At 46.4% G+C, this 15,199-nt stretch overlaps 1 protein-coding gene across 5 annotated transcripts in view; it reads right to left on the reverse strand.

Annotated features, from left to right (window-relative positions):
- The window catches only part of mef2ca (myocyte enhancer factor 2ca), a 34,738-nt gene that overhangs the window by 3,148 nt on the left and 16,391 nt on the right, over positions 1-15,199 (reverse strand). For 2 of the 5 annotated variants that reach the window (XM_036967244.2, XM_090227103.1), the window contains 6 exons: positions 9,537-9,740; positions 2,766-2,909; positions 2,422-2,671; positions 2,139-2,317; positions 1,694-1,823; positions 5-140 (listed from right to left, as the gene is read on the reverse strand). In XM_036967244.2, coding sequence (XP_036823139.1) covers positions 5-140; positions 1,694-1,823; positions 2,139-2,317; positions 2,422-2,671; positions 2,766-2,909; positions 9,537-9,740 — 1,043 coding nt within the window. Of the gene's footprint in view, positions 141-1,693; positions 1,824-2,138; positions 2,318-2,421; positions 2,675-2,765; positions 2,910-9,536; positions 9,741-15,199 lie in introns of all 5 variants that reach the window. The other 3 variants (XM_036967242.2, XM_036967243.2, XM_036967245.2) reach the window with 2 other exon arrangements.

The following is a 15,199-nucleotide window of genomic DNA, read 5'->3' on the forward strand; positions in this document are numbered from 1 at the left end:
TCACCCCATGTGTCCTAGTGCTGAGTGCTGCATGTTCTGTAGCTGTTGTTGCTGCCAGCCTGTTACTGATCCCAGGTGAACTGATCCAGAGCCGTTCCCTCCGAAGCCTGACAGAGAGCTCAGGTCACCCAGAGAGTACTCTACACAGGGGGAGTGGGGAGAAAGGTTGCAAACCTTGTGGGCAAATCGAAAATGCCTTCCTATTCCTAATGCCTTCCTATTCCCAATGCCTTCCTATTCCTAATGCCTTCCTATTCCCAATGCCTTCCTATTCCCAATGCCTTCCTATTCCCAATGCCTTCCTATTCCTAATGCCTTCCTATTCCTAATGCCTTCCTATTCCCAATGCCTTCCTATTCCTAATGCCTTCCTATTCCCAATGCCTTCCTATTCCCAATGCCTTCCTATTCCCAATGCCTTCCTATTCCTAATGCCTTCCTATTCCTAATGCCTTCCTATTCCCAATGCCTTCCTATTCCTAATGCCTTCCTATTCCCAATGCCTTCCTATTCCTAATGCCTTCCTATTCCTAATGCCTTCCTATTCCCAATGCCTTCCTATTCCTAATGCCTTCCTATTCCTAATGCCTTCCTATTCCCAATGCCTTCCTATTCCTAATGCCTTCCTATTCCCAATGCCTTCCTATTCCTAATGCCTTCCTATTCCCAATGCCTTCCTATTCCCAATGCCTTCCTATTCCCAATGCCTTCCTATTCCTAATGCCTTCCTATTCCTAATGCCTTCCTATTCCCAATGCCTTCCTATTCCCAATGCCTTCCTATTCCCAATGCCTTCCTATTCCCAATGCCTTCCTATTCCCAATGCCTTCCTATTCCCAATGCCTTCCTATTCCTAATGCCTTCCTATTCCCAATGCCTTCCTATTCCCAATGCCTTCCTATTCCCAATGCCTTCCTATTCCTAATGCCTTCCTATTCCCAATGCCTTCCTATTCCTAATGCCTTCCTATTCCTAATGCCTTCCTATTCCTAATGCCTTCCTATTCCCAAATGCCTTCCTATTCCTAATGCCTTCCTATTCCTAATGCCTTCCTATTCCCAATGCCTTCCTATTCCCAATGCCTTCCTATTCCCAATGCCTTCCTATTCCTAATGCCTTCCTATTCCTAATGCCTTCCTATTCCCAATGCCTTCCTATTCCCAATGCCTTCCTATTCCTAATGCCTTCCTATTCCCAATGCCTTCCTATTCCCAATGCCTTCCTATTCCTAATGCCTTCCTATTCCCAATGCCTTCCTATTCCTAATGCCTTCCTATTCCCAATGCCTTCCTATTCCTAATGCCTTCCTATTCCTAATGCCTTCCTATTCCTAATGCCTTCCTATTCCCAATGCCTTCCTATTCCCAATGCCTTCCTATTCCCAATGCCTTCCTATGCCTAATGCCTTCCTATTCCCAATGCCTTCCTATTCCCAATGCCTTCCTATTCCCAATGCCTTCCTATTCCTAATGCCTTCCTATTCCCAATGCCTTCCTATTCCTAATGCCTTCTTATTCCTAATGCCTTCCTATTCCTAATGCCTTCCTATTCCCAATGCCTTCCTATTCCTAATGCCTTCCTATTCCTAATGCCTTCCTATTCCTAATGCCTTCCTATTCCTAATGCGGTGCAGTGATTTTGAGAGGAGGAAGAGGAGGAGGGGAGGAGGAAGAGAGAATAAGTGGATTGCATACCTGTGCCATAGGAGGTGGAGAGGGCAGAGGGGTACCCTCCCATACCCTGCCCGGGCAGAGTAGGTGTTGCTATGGAGACCACAGGAGTAGCCAAAGACTGGGCAGACTGGGAGTGATTTATTCTCTGGTTCTGGAAGAAAACAACAAACAATAACACACTTATGTGGATCTCCATTTCCTTCTAGACATACAAACAGATATTCAGTGTAACTTTCTACATGTTGTCCATTAGTGTGATGTCACACCACTCACCAGCATCATGTCAAAATCCTCGCACTGGCAGCGTTGAAAAGCAATACAACTCATATTAGTGTTTGAGTGTACGGTGTGGGCTAGAGTGTGAGGAGCTGTTCAAGAGGGGTCAGGTAAGTGTTTTTACATCTGTCTGGGGGGGGGGGGGGGGGGCGAAAGAGAGAGAGAGATGGAGAAAGAGGAGATCACTCACAACTGAGGGCATGTTGTTTTTGTTGCCAGGGGGCAGCAGCGTGCGGAGGTCTGGCTTGCGGTTACCACTCAGGGTCATGGAGGTCATCAGGGGCGGAGTCTTGGCCTGCATGCCTTTGGCCACACATCCCGGAGACAGCAGCCCCGGAGAGTGACGGTGGTTACCATAGCTACCATTACCTAGGAGACGGGCAGAGGAGAATAGTGTCCTTTTTTCTTGTTTTACCCAAGATGCATAAACCATCACACTGAAAAATGTGGGTGCATCGCGATAGTTAACTCACCAGTGTTAGAGACGGCGTTAGACAGCTCCGAGACCATCATCCCTCCTGCGTTTCCAGCGCTGGGGGGTCGGTGTGTGTGTTGGGGTCCAGGCGACATGCTGTTCCTCTGCAGCCCGGGGTGTGTGTGCGAGAGGGGCGGCAGATTGTGGTTTCCTAAGGAACCCCCCACCCCAGGTTGAGAGTAGAGTAGTCCGCTGTTATTTTGGCCCTGGATGGAGCCAACCATGTCGTAGTTAGAGGGGGGGAGAGCCTGCTGGACAGAGACAAAGAGACGACAGGGTTAGCAAGGAAAATGGAGAAGTGGTAGGAGTGGACACACACACACAATTCTAGTTAGCACTTACACAGAGTCTCTGTCTGCTGATCATGAGGTCGATATCGTCGTTGATCTTGCGGTATTTATCCTCTGACTCGGGGCTCTGACCAGCAGAGTCGTCTGCCTCGATGTCGGGACTGTCAAAGCCATTTAGACCCTTCTTTCGTAGAGTCTGAGAGAGAGAGAGAGAGAGAGAGAGAGAGAGAGAGAGAAAGAGACAGAGAGTGAGAGTGAGAGTACAAGAGAGAGAGTACGAAGAGAGAGAGAGAGAGAGAGAGAGAGAGAGAGAGAGAGAGAGAGAGAGAGAGAGAGAACAAATGTTAATGATACTCTGCAAATGGCTTGAGAGTCTATTAATGCCACTGTTACAAAAAAAGAGAGTCAGTGATTAAACCACAACAGCTACTCTAGAGCTCTGAAGTGTTGCAGCCCCCTTGACTGCCACCAAGAGGCGCTATAACACATGCTAGACAAATAGTCTCATTGAACTACAGTGTGAGTTTAGAAGAGAGGGAGAGTAGACAAAGTGAGAGGAAAAAAGTACAGGAAACAGAGGGAGAGGGGCTGAAAGAGGAGGGGTGGTAGACAGTGATTTGGAGAGATGAGAGGAGAAAATGGGGGGGGGGGGTAATGAAAAGAGCAAGCCTCTCTTATCACTGCTGATAATGTTCATGGAGCTGGGATGCTTTTGCCCAGTGTGTGTGTGTGTGTGTGTGTATGCAGTTTGTCTCAACTTTGTCATATCTCAGCACGTTACGGCCTAACACTGGCCTATCACTAGACCAAAAAAGCTATCACACACACAACACACCTTTTGTGGCAGGCCCAACACCATATTGCCCAGTCATGCCCACCTGTCACTGGCCAACACGAGGAGGGGGAGTGACTGAGCCCGGCTTCAGCCAATCACAGCTCTGTGCCCGAGGGATGGCCGTAGATGGCTATTTTTTGCCTCTATGGCAGCCAGAGCACCCCTCAACCCCAGTCCCCACCCCCCACACTCCCCGTCCCTCTCACCCCCACTGTCCCTTCTCTCTGTCTCTCTCATGCCCATTCCCTGCCCCCACCCCTCACTTCCCTTCTGCTACTCCCTCCCCCATACCTCTCTCGCCTCGCCTCCCCACCCCACAATCACACACTATGCCCATGACTGACGAAATAACACATCAGCCAGACAAAATTGATATGACAGTACACACGTGAAAAGAGACGAAAGTGAAGAACTCGTACTCTGTATTTCAGAACGCATGACTCTCCATACTAGGGCTCAACACAGCCCTGGCACACACAAGCCCGTAATGTGTAACCTTGAGAGCAGCATGTGTGCGTGGTGAGAGAGGTGCGTATTTGTGTTCCGTGTGCGTGCATGCGCGTGTACGTGCGTGTGAGAGGTGAATGTGGTAGGTGGTTGAGTGCACAGCTGACTATAGGTGCTCAGGGGGGGGAGACAGCTGAGAGAGAAGAGAAGGAGGGAGAGAAAAGAGAAGGAGAGAGGAGAGAGAGAGAGAGAGAGAGAGAGAGAGAGAGAGAGAGGAGAGAAGTAAAACAGAGCGAACAGAGAGTGAGAGAGAGATCACTGAACACCCTACCTCCATTTCAACCCACCCTAAACTCATTCCCTGTCAAACGAAAAGGAGAAATCAGTATTTTCACTGGTAGGCACAACCTACCTGGCATTGCTAACAAAAAAACCAACCTCAAGTCAAAACCATTACAGCACCTCAATCTCTCTCTCTCTCTCTCTCTGTTTTTTTCCGTCTACTCCCTGTTGTTCTTTCTCCCCTATGGGTGGTCTGGTCTCCCAACCACTTCCATATCAATTATGGCATGTGCCATAATTACAAGGGCACAGAGTGCAAGGCAGCTCTTCGTGTGCCAGGGAACATGACGTGCAACTCTCACAACATCTCACCTCTCCTAACCCAACAGGAGGACATTTCGACCGCACTCGCACACACATGCAGTCACACTCAACACACTCACGCAAAGATTTTAACCCACTTAAAAGGTCCAATGCAACTGTTTAAAAAAAAATCTTAATATAAAATAATTTCTGGGTAACAATGAAGTAACTTCCTCTGATATAAAAATGGTCAAAAAGCAAAGACCAATTTATAGGGAAAGAATTTTGCTATGACTGCCTGGGAGTGGTCTGGGGAGGGGGAAACTGAAGACGAACTGTTCGTGGCAGAGAGGTCAGGACCTCTCCTTCTTAGTGTTCTATCAACATCACAATATGGCGCAGAGCGGTTCGATTTGCCTGCTGTGCGCCGTTTTTCAATGGATTGTTCAATAAATGTGTTTGTTTGTAATATCATCACCTCTCAAAGGCCATAGTCAGAACTACACATTTCCCATCATTCACATGAAAGAAACGTTGCTCGATCATCAGAGTTATACAGCAAGGAACTGATCGTGTCATTTCAGACACGCGAGGGCGTCCTGATGACATTTCTCACTATTGGCTAGCTGATGACAGATCACGTCAATAATAACTAGTTAACAAGCTAACTTTCAGGGGATAAACTAGATGGCTATATGTAAATATTGTTTGACTTGCCTGCCATCTATTTTTTACATTTATTTTACCAGGTAAGTTGACTTAGAACACATACTTATTTACAGCAACGACCTGGGGAATAGTTACAGGGGAGAGGAGCTGGGATGAATGAGTCCATTATAAACTGGGGATTATTAGGTGACCGTGATGGTATGAGGGCCAGATTGGGAATTTAGCCAGGACACCGGGTTAACACCCCTACTCCTACGATAAGTGCCAAGGGATCTTTAGTGACCACAGAGAGTCAGGACACCCGTTTAACGTCCCATCCGAAAGACGGCACCCTACACAGGGCAATGTCCCCCATCACTGCCCTGGGGCATTGGGATATTATTTTTTTTAGACCTGAGGAAAGAGTGCCTCCTACTGGCCCTCCAACACCACTTCCAGCAGCATCTGGTCTCCCATCTAGGGAGCGACCAGGACCAACCCTGCTGAGCTTCAGGAGCAAGCCAGCAGTGGGATGCAGGGTGGTATGCTGCTGACTATAGCGGTGATGACAGGAGTCTGACCGGCAACTTTACCAGGGCGAGGACTTGCCGATGTCAAGCGCTTTCCAAAAGCCTCATCTGTGACGAAGCAAGCTAAATGACACGTGTTGTTTGCTTAGCTAGCTAGCTAGTTATATGTCAAAGTGATAGGCTACCCTCACGTGTCTGAAATGACATGATCAATCGATGTGCACTGATCATGTAAAGAATGCAGTGAATGGTTGTATAACTCCGATGGTAGAGTTAAAGGTGGAATAATCGGAAATGCGCAGTTCTGAATATGATGTTTAATTAAGAGGTGATGATGTTAAAACCAAATACTTATAGCTTTTATTTAACTTTCATTTTGAAACAGCACTTATTTGTCAATGGTTTTATCCGAGCTGGTGGTCTCCTTGCCCCTCAGCAGCCAAATCAAACACTCGGCACCGTATTGTGGAGTTTCATTGATAACGACCTGCTGTCACCGGGCAGGCCACAACTCCATCCCACCAAAACAGGCTGACATTGTCTTTTCAAAACAGCTCTTACAATAAAGAGCATCATGGTCATTTTCACAGGAGTTATTCCAACTTCACAGTGTGGAGATAAATATAAGACGCGGGGAAATCAAGTTTTTGACTGCACTGGTTTTCACCTTCATTGTAAAGCCCTAGTTATTTTGTTGCTTTGACAAAGTTATTCATGAGATGATCATTTATTTCATAGTGATTCATTTGCGTACTGTCCCCTCAGTTTAAGGTCAACCCTTTTACGTGAACTGAACTCTCGTATTAATAAGGTGAAAAGATTCATTTTTTTTGTATTTATTTTTTAAATCTAAAGAAACATTGAACATCTAATAAATAGTCAAATCATAGTGTAAAAAGCAGGTGAGCTGGTTTGACTCTTTTTGCTGTTGTTTTGTGTTGGAAAACACTTCAACCCTCTTACTCATAGATAGACAGGCAAAAAAACATTGGCAATTTAATTTTTTTCAAATTTATTGTGAAGCTTCCATTCAATTGCACACAACAAACATGATTTAAGGTGAAATGGTCAACCCTGTTACAGTCAACCCTGTTACAGTCAACCCTGTTACAGTCAACCCTGTTACCTTATTGGAACATAATAGGTACTTACTGTAGTTATTCTAATTTTTTATATAAACTCTTGAGATAGGAAAACTTGTATTTTTATGAAGTTGGACATGTGCTATTTATGACAGAATGTTAAAATGAGATGAAATCTAACGTTTTTTTGACCAAGTTACACGACCCCTCTATTTCTCCTCATGTCTGCCAGCCCGCCAAGACACACACACACACATACAACACACACACACATACACACATAAACTCATACGCACATCCCAGAGAGGCTATTCTTAGCAGCAGCCGTCTATTTTTAGCCTGCTGCTGGTTTCCAGGCATTTAACAGGAAGGAATTGACTACACAAAGAGAGCTGGAGTAACCACTGGGACTGTGTGTGTGTTTTGTGTGTTCTTTTTGACGAGCCTCACTGAGAGCTTCAGCTGTTTTCAATCTGCGACACACACACACACACACACACCACAGAATGGAGCGAAATAGGGTTAGTAGAAAAGGGGGTGAGGAATGCAGAAGATTCTCCGTTATTTATAGCCATGATCCTGATCCACGAGCAACAAATCCAGCAAGCTCCAACACACACACACACACACACACACACACACACACACACACACACACACACACACACACACACACACACACACACACACACACACACACACACACACAGGAACGCGCACACACACCTCCCCTCATTATTGGGGAAAGAAACCCAGACAAGGAGACTCTATTCTGCTCCATTCCTGTCAGGCAGATAGTTCTACGGCTCACAAGGTTTCACAGCTAGGTCATGAGTTACCAATACAAAGCACAGGAGCTGTGTGAGATGCTGAGAAATACACCCGTATGTTGTTATAGTATATTGAAAGTCACTACCAATTTATGGACAGGACACACTCCAGTAAAAAGACTGAGTCGGGGTCATCTCTGTTTCGCTTTGGTAGTCGGTCTCTAGATTGTTGCGCTCTGTGTCTGTGGTGTGAGCCATGTGGACAGCAGCATATTTGCAGGTGAAAACATTTAAGAGCACCAACAACAGACACACACACACACAAACAGAGCACACAACTCAAAGCACAGGAATGCACTGGCATGCATGTGCGTGAAGTCACAGTGTCTCTATCAACTCTGTGGTAAGAGAGCTGGACGGGAAACCAGTTAGAATGACTGGCCCTGCCAAGACTGAACTAACCAAACACACTGGCGCGCAGGAGACGGAGGGACAGGGACAGAAAAGGTAGAGGAAGGGGGGGGGGATAGAGAGAGGCTGATAGGTAGACGGAACACAAACAATCTGGAAGGGAATAAATTGGCATAGAGGGTAAGGGAGAAGGAGAAGGGGCGAGGGAGCGATAGAGAGGCTTGAAAGTGAGAGAGGAGAGAGAGAAGGAAAGGGAACTGAGACAGAAAGAGGAGGGAAATATCCAGTCCTCATTTATTTGTCCCCAGGAGATAGACTACAGACTAGAGGTGACCATGTCAGCCAGGAAGAGAGGGAGGGGGAGGAAAAGAGAGGAGGGATGGGGAGAAGAGAGATGAAGGGAGAGGAGAGTTGAAGCTTGGTGAGAGGGATTAGAAGGAGCATATTGAGATTACAGTAATTGAGTGTGATGGGATTATGGTGGATTACAGTAGATTAACAGTAAATGATATGCTGCTCCTGTCGGGGCTGGCAGACTAACCATGAGGTGGCCTCGTGGAGGACAGGTGAAGAGGGAGACCTGACCCACCTTCACACCACGTTACAACATCAGCTATCAGGCAAAACACCACGTTATACAACACTGACACGTCAACACATAACCTCCAGATCGGGCTCAAATGTGAAACTCTGTGGAGTATTTTAGCTGTGCTTGGTTGATTTAGTTTGCCCGGGGGTACAATGGAACACATGGGATAGTCCCAAAACTGAGCTGCATATCTCCCACCCCCCCCCCCCACCCAGCGTTCTGCAGTGCTAGAAGTCCCCATTCCCACACATTTAACATCCCCACCCCCTTCTGCACTCTACCAAAACTCTACCAAGCTCGGTTTTCCCACTACTCCCAATGGGAGGCTCATGGCCTGTGTGGGAACGCACATCTTTCACTGATCTCTCTCTCTCCTTCTCCCCGTCTTTATAGGATCCTATATAAGACCACACCGACTATTCCTCCAAGCCGGATTCCTGCCACCGTTCCAGACCGGAATCCAACACACCTATCCTGTGAACTCTGATCCCTAAAACCTCCTTAACCTCTGTCACATGGACCATGGTCCGCTGGGTGGCCCTGAAGAGGGTTGAATGGGGATGTTGGACGTGTGTGTGTTTGTGAGGGGACACCTTGTTCCTTAACATCGTTAAGTAACTCCAGGCTGGCCGACTCAGACCTGCACACATTAGCCTCCCTGAGCCGTGGGCCACGAGCCCAACACACACACACACACACACACACACACACACACACACACACACACACACACACACACACACACACACACACACACACACACACAGGCCTGAGTACCGAATGTCACAAAATACCATCAGACTAGCTGAATTCCACTGTTAATTCAACAAACTGAACATGTACTTATAATCAGATATCTAATCTGCTATTAGACCTGGGAAACCATGTTCGTGAATCAGTCTGCAAATAAACTGTGTGGGCCCCACCTCCACGATGTCAGAGTTGGTCCTGCTCTCGTGAGGCTCGTTGTACTCGGTGTACTTGAGCAGCACCTTGTCCATGTCGGTGCTGGCATACTGGAACAGCTTGTTGGTGCTGTTGAAGATGATGAGGGCGATCTCACAGTCACACAGCACGCTCAGCTCGTACGCCTTCTTCATCAGGCCAAACTTCCTCTTGGTGAACGTCACCTGGAGATGGAGAACGAGCGGGAGAAGGGAAAGATGGATATAAAGGTAGGGAGGGGGGGGGGGGGGAGAGATAGAAAGGGAGAGAGTGGTAGAGATAGATAGAAAGGTAGAGGGAGAGAGGTACAGATAGATAGAAAGGCCGAGAGATAGAAAGGTAGAGGGAGAGAGGGAGAGGGAGAGATAGATAGAAAGGTAGTGGGAGAGAGGGAGAGATAGATAGAAAGGCAGAGAGATAGAAAGGTAGAGGGAGAGATAGATAGAAAGGGAGAGATAGATAGAAAGGTTGAGGGAGTTAGGGAGATATAGATAGAAAGGGAGAGATAGATAGAAAGGTAGAGGGAGAGAGAGGGAGAGATTGATAGAAAGGGAGAGATTGATAGAAAGGAAGAGGGAGAAAGGGAAAGGGAGAGAGGGGGAGATAGAAATGGAAAGGGAGAGAGGGAGAGATATAAATGGAAAGGGAGAGAGGGGGAGATAGAAATGGAAAGGGAGAGAGGGAGAGATAGTTAGAAATGGAAAGGGAGAGCGGGAGAGATTGATATAAAGAGAGAGGGAGAGAGGGAGAGATTGATAGAAAGGGAGAGAGGGAGAGATTGATAAAAAGGGAGAGAGGGAGAGATTGATAGAAAGGGAGAGGGAGAGATTGATAGAGAAAGGGAGAGGGAGAGATTGATAGAAAGGGAGAGGGAGAGATTGATAGAAAGGGAGAGGGAGAGATTGATAGAAAGGGAGAGGGGGAGATAGAAAGGAAAAGGGAGAGATAGAAAGGGAAAGGAGAGGGAGAGATAGAAAGGAAAAGGGAGAGGGAGAGATAAGAAAGGAAAAGGGAGAGATAGAAAGGAAAAGGGAGAGATAGAAAGGAAAAGGGAGAGGGAGAGATAGAAAGGAAAAGGGAGAGGGAGAGATAGAAAGGGAAAGGGAGAGGGAGGAGATAGAAAGGGAAAGGGAGAGATTGATAAAAAGGGAGAGAGGGAGAGATTGATAGAAAGGGAGAGGGAGAGATTGATAGAAAGGGAGAGGGAGAGATTGATAGAAAGGGAGAGGGAGAGATTGATAGAAAGGGAGAGGGAGAGATAGAAAGGAAAAGGGAGAGATAGAAAGGGAAAGGAGAGGGAGAGATAGAAAGGAAAAGGGAGAGGGAGAGATAGAAAGGAAAAGGGAGAGATAGAAAGGAAAAGGGAGAGATGAAAGGAAAAGGGAGAGGGAGAGATAGAAAGGAAAAGGGAGAGGGAGAGATAGAAAGGGAAAGGGAGAGGGAGAGATAGAAAGGGAAAGGGAGAGATAGAAAGGAAAAGGGAGGGAGTTCAAATAAGAAAGGGAGAGAGGGAGAGATGGATGAAGAAAGGGAGAGGGAGAGATAGAAAGGAAAAGGGAGAGGGAGAGATAGAAAAGGGAAAGGAGAGGGAGGGATGGAAAGGAAAAGGGAGAGGGAGAGATAGAAAAGGAGAGGGAGAGATAGAAAGGAAAAGGGAGAGGGAGAGATAGAAAGAAAAAGGGAGAGATCGATAGAAAAGGGAGAGGGAGAGATAGAAAGGAAAAGGGAGAGATAGAAAGGAAAAGGGAGAGATCGATAGAAAGGGAGAGAGGGAGAGATTGATAGAGAAAGGGAGAGGGAGAGAGGGAGAGATTGATAGAGAGGGAGAGATTGATAGAAAGTGAGCGAGGGAGAGAGAAAGGGAAAGGGAGAGGGAGAGATAGAAAGGAAAAGGGAGAGATAAAAAGGGAGAGAGGGAGAGATAGGGAGAGAGGGATAGATTGATAGAAAGGGAGAGAGAGGGAGAGATTGATACGAAACGGAGAGAGGGAGAGATTGATAGAAAGGGAGAGAGGGAGAGATTGATAGAAAGGGAGAGAGGGAGAGATTGATAGAAAGGGAGAGAGGGAGAGATTGATAGAAAGGGAGAGAGGGAGAGATTGATAGAAAGGGAGAGAGGGAGAGATTGATAGAAAGGGAGAGAGGAGAGATTGATAGAAAGGGAGAGGGAGAGATTGATAGAAAGGGAAAGAGAGGGAGAGTGATAGAAAGTGAGAGAGGGGAGAGAGAGAAAGGGAAAGGGAGAGGGAGAGATAGAAAGGAAAAGGGAGAGATAGAAAGGGAGAGATAAAAAGGGAGAGAGGAGGGAGAGATAGGGAGAGAGGGAGAGATTGATAGAAAGGAAGAGAGGGAGAGATTGATAGAAAGGGAGAGAGAGAGATTGATAGAAAGGGAGAGAGGGAGAGATTGATAGAAAGGGAGAGAGGGAGAGATTGATAGAAAGGGAGAGAGGGAGAGATTGATAGAAAGGGAGAGAGGGAGAGATTGATAGAAAGGGAGAGAGGGAGAGATTGATAGAAAGGGAGAGAGGGAGAGATTGATAGAAAGGGAGAGAGGGAGAGATTGATAGAAAGGGAGAGAGGGAGAGATTGATAGAAAGGGAGAGGGAGAGATTGATCAAAGGGAGAGATTGATAGAATGGGAGAGATTGATAGAATGGGAGAGATTGATAGAAAGGGAGAGAGGGAGAGATTGATAGAAAGGGAGAGAGGGAGAGATTGATAGAAAGGGAGAGAGGGAGAGATTGATAGAAAGGGAGAGAGGGAGAGATTGATCAAAAGGGAGAGATTGATAGAAAGGGAGAGATTGATAGAAAGGGAGAGATTGATAGAAAGGGAGAGATTGATAGGAAGAGGGAGAGAGGGAGAGATTGATAGAAAGGGAGAGAGGGAGAGATTGATAGAAAGGGAGAGAGGGAGAGATTGATAGAAAGGGAGAGATTGATAGAATGGGAGAGATTGATAGAATGGGAGAGATTGATAGAAAGGGAGAGAGGGAGAGATTGATAGAAAGGGAGAAGGGAGAGATTGATAGAAAGGGAGAGAGGGAGAGATTGATAGAAAGGGAGAGATTGATAGAAAGGGAGAGATTGATAGAATGGGAGAGATTGATAGAATGGGAGAGATTGATAGAAAGGGAGAGAGGGAGAGATTGATAGAAAGGGAGAGAGGGAGAGATTGATAGAAGGGAGAGAGGGAGAGATTGATAGAAAGGGAGAGAGGGAGAGATTGATAGAAAGGGAGAGAGGGAGAGATTGATAGAAAGGGAGAGAGGGAGAGATTGATAGAAAGGGAGAGAGGGAGAGATTGATAGAAAGGGAGAGAGGGAGAGATTGATAGAAAGGGAGAGATTGATAGAAAGGGAGAGAGAGAGAGATTGATAGAAAGGGAGAGAGGGAGAGATTGATAGAAAGGGAGAGAGGGAGAGATTGATAGAAAGGGAGAGAGGGAGAGATTGATAGAAAGGGAGAGAGGGAGAGATTGATAGAAAGGGAGAGAGGGAGAGATTGATAGAAAAGGGAGAGGGAGAGATTGATAGAAAGGGAGAGATTGATAGAGAATGGGAGAGATTGATAGAATGGGAGAGATTGATAAGAAAGGGAGAGAGGGAGAGATTGATAGAAAGGGAGAGAGGGAGAGATTGATAGAAAGGGAGAGAGGGAGAGATTGATAGAAAGGGAGAGAGGGAGAGATTGATCAAAAGGGAGAGAGGGAGAGATTGATAGAATGGGAGAGATTGATAGAAAGGGAGAGATTGATAGAAAGGGAGAGATTGATAGAAAGGGAGAGATTGATAGAAAGGGAGAGAGGGAGAGATTGATAGAAAGGGAGAGAGGGAGAGATTGATAGAAAGGGAGAGAGGGAGAGATTGATAGAAAGGGAGAGGGAGAGATTGATAGAATGGGAGAGATTGATAGAATGGGAGAGATTGATAGAAAGGGAGAGAGGGAGAGATTGATAGAAAAGGGAGAGAGGGAGAGATTGATAGAAAGGGAGAGAGGGAGAGATTGATAGAAAGGGAGAGAGGGAGAGATTAATAGAAAGGGAGAGAGGGAGAGATTGATAGAAAGGGAGAGAGGGAGAGATTGATAGAAAGGGAGAGGGAGAGATTGATAGAAAGGGAGAGAGGGAGAGATTGATAGAAAGGGAGAGAGGGAGAGATTGATAGAAGAAAGGGAGAGAGGGATAGATTGATAGAATGGGAGAGAGGGAGAGATTGATAGAATGGGAGAGATGCAAGGATCGAATGGGAGAGATTGATAGAATGGGAGAGATTGATAGAAAGGGAGAGAGGGAGAGATTGATAGAAAGGGAGAGAGGGAGAGATTGATCAAAAGGGAGAGAGGGAGAGATTGATAGAATGGGAGAGAGGGAGAGATTGATAGAATGGGAGAGAGGGAGAGATTGATAGAAAGGGAGAGAGGGAGAGATTGATAGAAAGGGAGAGAGGGAGAGATTGATAGAAAGGGAGAGAGGGAGAGATTGATAGAAAGGGAGAGAGGGAGAGATATGATCAAAAGGGAGAGATTGATAGAAAGGGAGAGAGGGAGAGATTGATAGAAAGGGAGAGAGGGAGAGATTGATAGAGAATGGGAGAGAGGGAGAGATTGATAGAAAGGGAGAGAGGGAGAGATTATTGATAGAATGGGAGAGATTGATAGAATGGGAGAGATTGATAGAAAGGGAGAGAGGGAGAGATTGATAGAAAGGGAGAGAGGGAGAGATTGATAGAAAGGGAGAGAGGGAGAGATTGATAGAAAGGGAGAGAGGGAGAGATTAATAGAAAGGGAGAGAGGGAGAGATTGATAGAATGGGAGAGAGGGAGAGATTGATAGAAAGGGAGAGAGGGAGAGATTGATAGAAAGGGAGAGAGGGAGAGATTGATAGAAAGGGAGAGAGGGAGAGATTGATAGAATGGGAGAGATTGATAGAATGGGAGAGATTGATAGAAAGGGAGAGAGGGAGAGATTGATCAAAGGGAGAGAGGGAGAGCTTGATAGAAAGGGAGAGAGGGAGAGATTGATAGAAAGGGAGAGAGGGAGAGATTGATAGAAAGGGAGAGAGGGAGAGATTGATAGAAAGGGAGAGAGGGAGAGATTGATAGAAAGGGAGAGAGGGAGAGATTGATAGAAAGGGAGAGAGGGAGAGATTGATAGAAAGGAGAGAGGGAGAGATTGATAGAAAGGAGAGAGGGAGAGATTGATAGAAAGGGAGAGAGGGAGAGATTGATAGAAAGGGAGAGAGGGAGAGATTGATCAAAAGGGAGAGATTGATAGAAAGGGAGAGAGGGAGAGATTGATAGAAAGGGAGAGAGGGAGAGATTGATAGAAAGGGAGAGAGGGAGAGATTGATAGAAAGGGAGAGAGGGAGAGATTGATAGAAAGGGAGAGAGGGAGAGATTTATCAAAAGGGAGAGATTGATAGAATGGGAGAGATTGATAGAAAGGGAGAGATTGATAGAAAGGGAGAGATTGATAGAAAGGGAGAGAGGGAGAGATTGATAGAAAGGGAGAGATTGATAGAATGGGAGAGATGATAGAAAGGAGAGAGGGAGAGATTGATAGAAAGGGAGAGAGGGAGAGATTGATAGAAAGGGAGAGAGGGAGAGATGATGGAAAGGGAGAGAGGGAGAGATTGATGGAAAG

The sequence above is a fragment of the Oncorhynchus mykiss genome, chromosome 29, assembly GCF_057628025.1.
Source record: "Oncorhynchus mykiss isolate SJ-2025 chromosome 29, ASM5762802v1, whole genome shotgun sequence".
NCBI classification, from domain to species: Eukaryota; Metazoa; Chordata; class Actinopteri; order Salmoniformes; family Salmonidae; genus Oncorhynchus; species Oncorhynchus mykiss.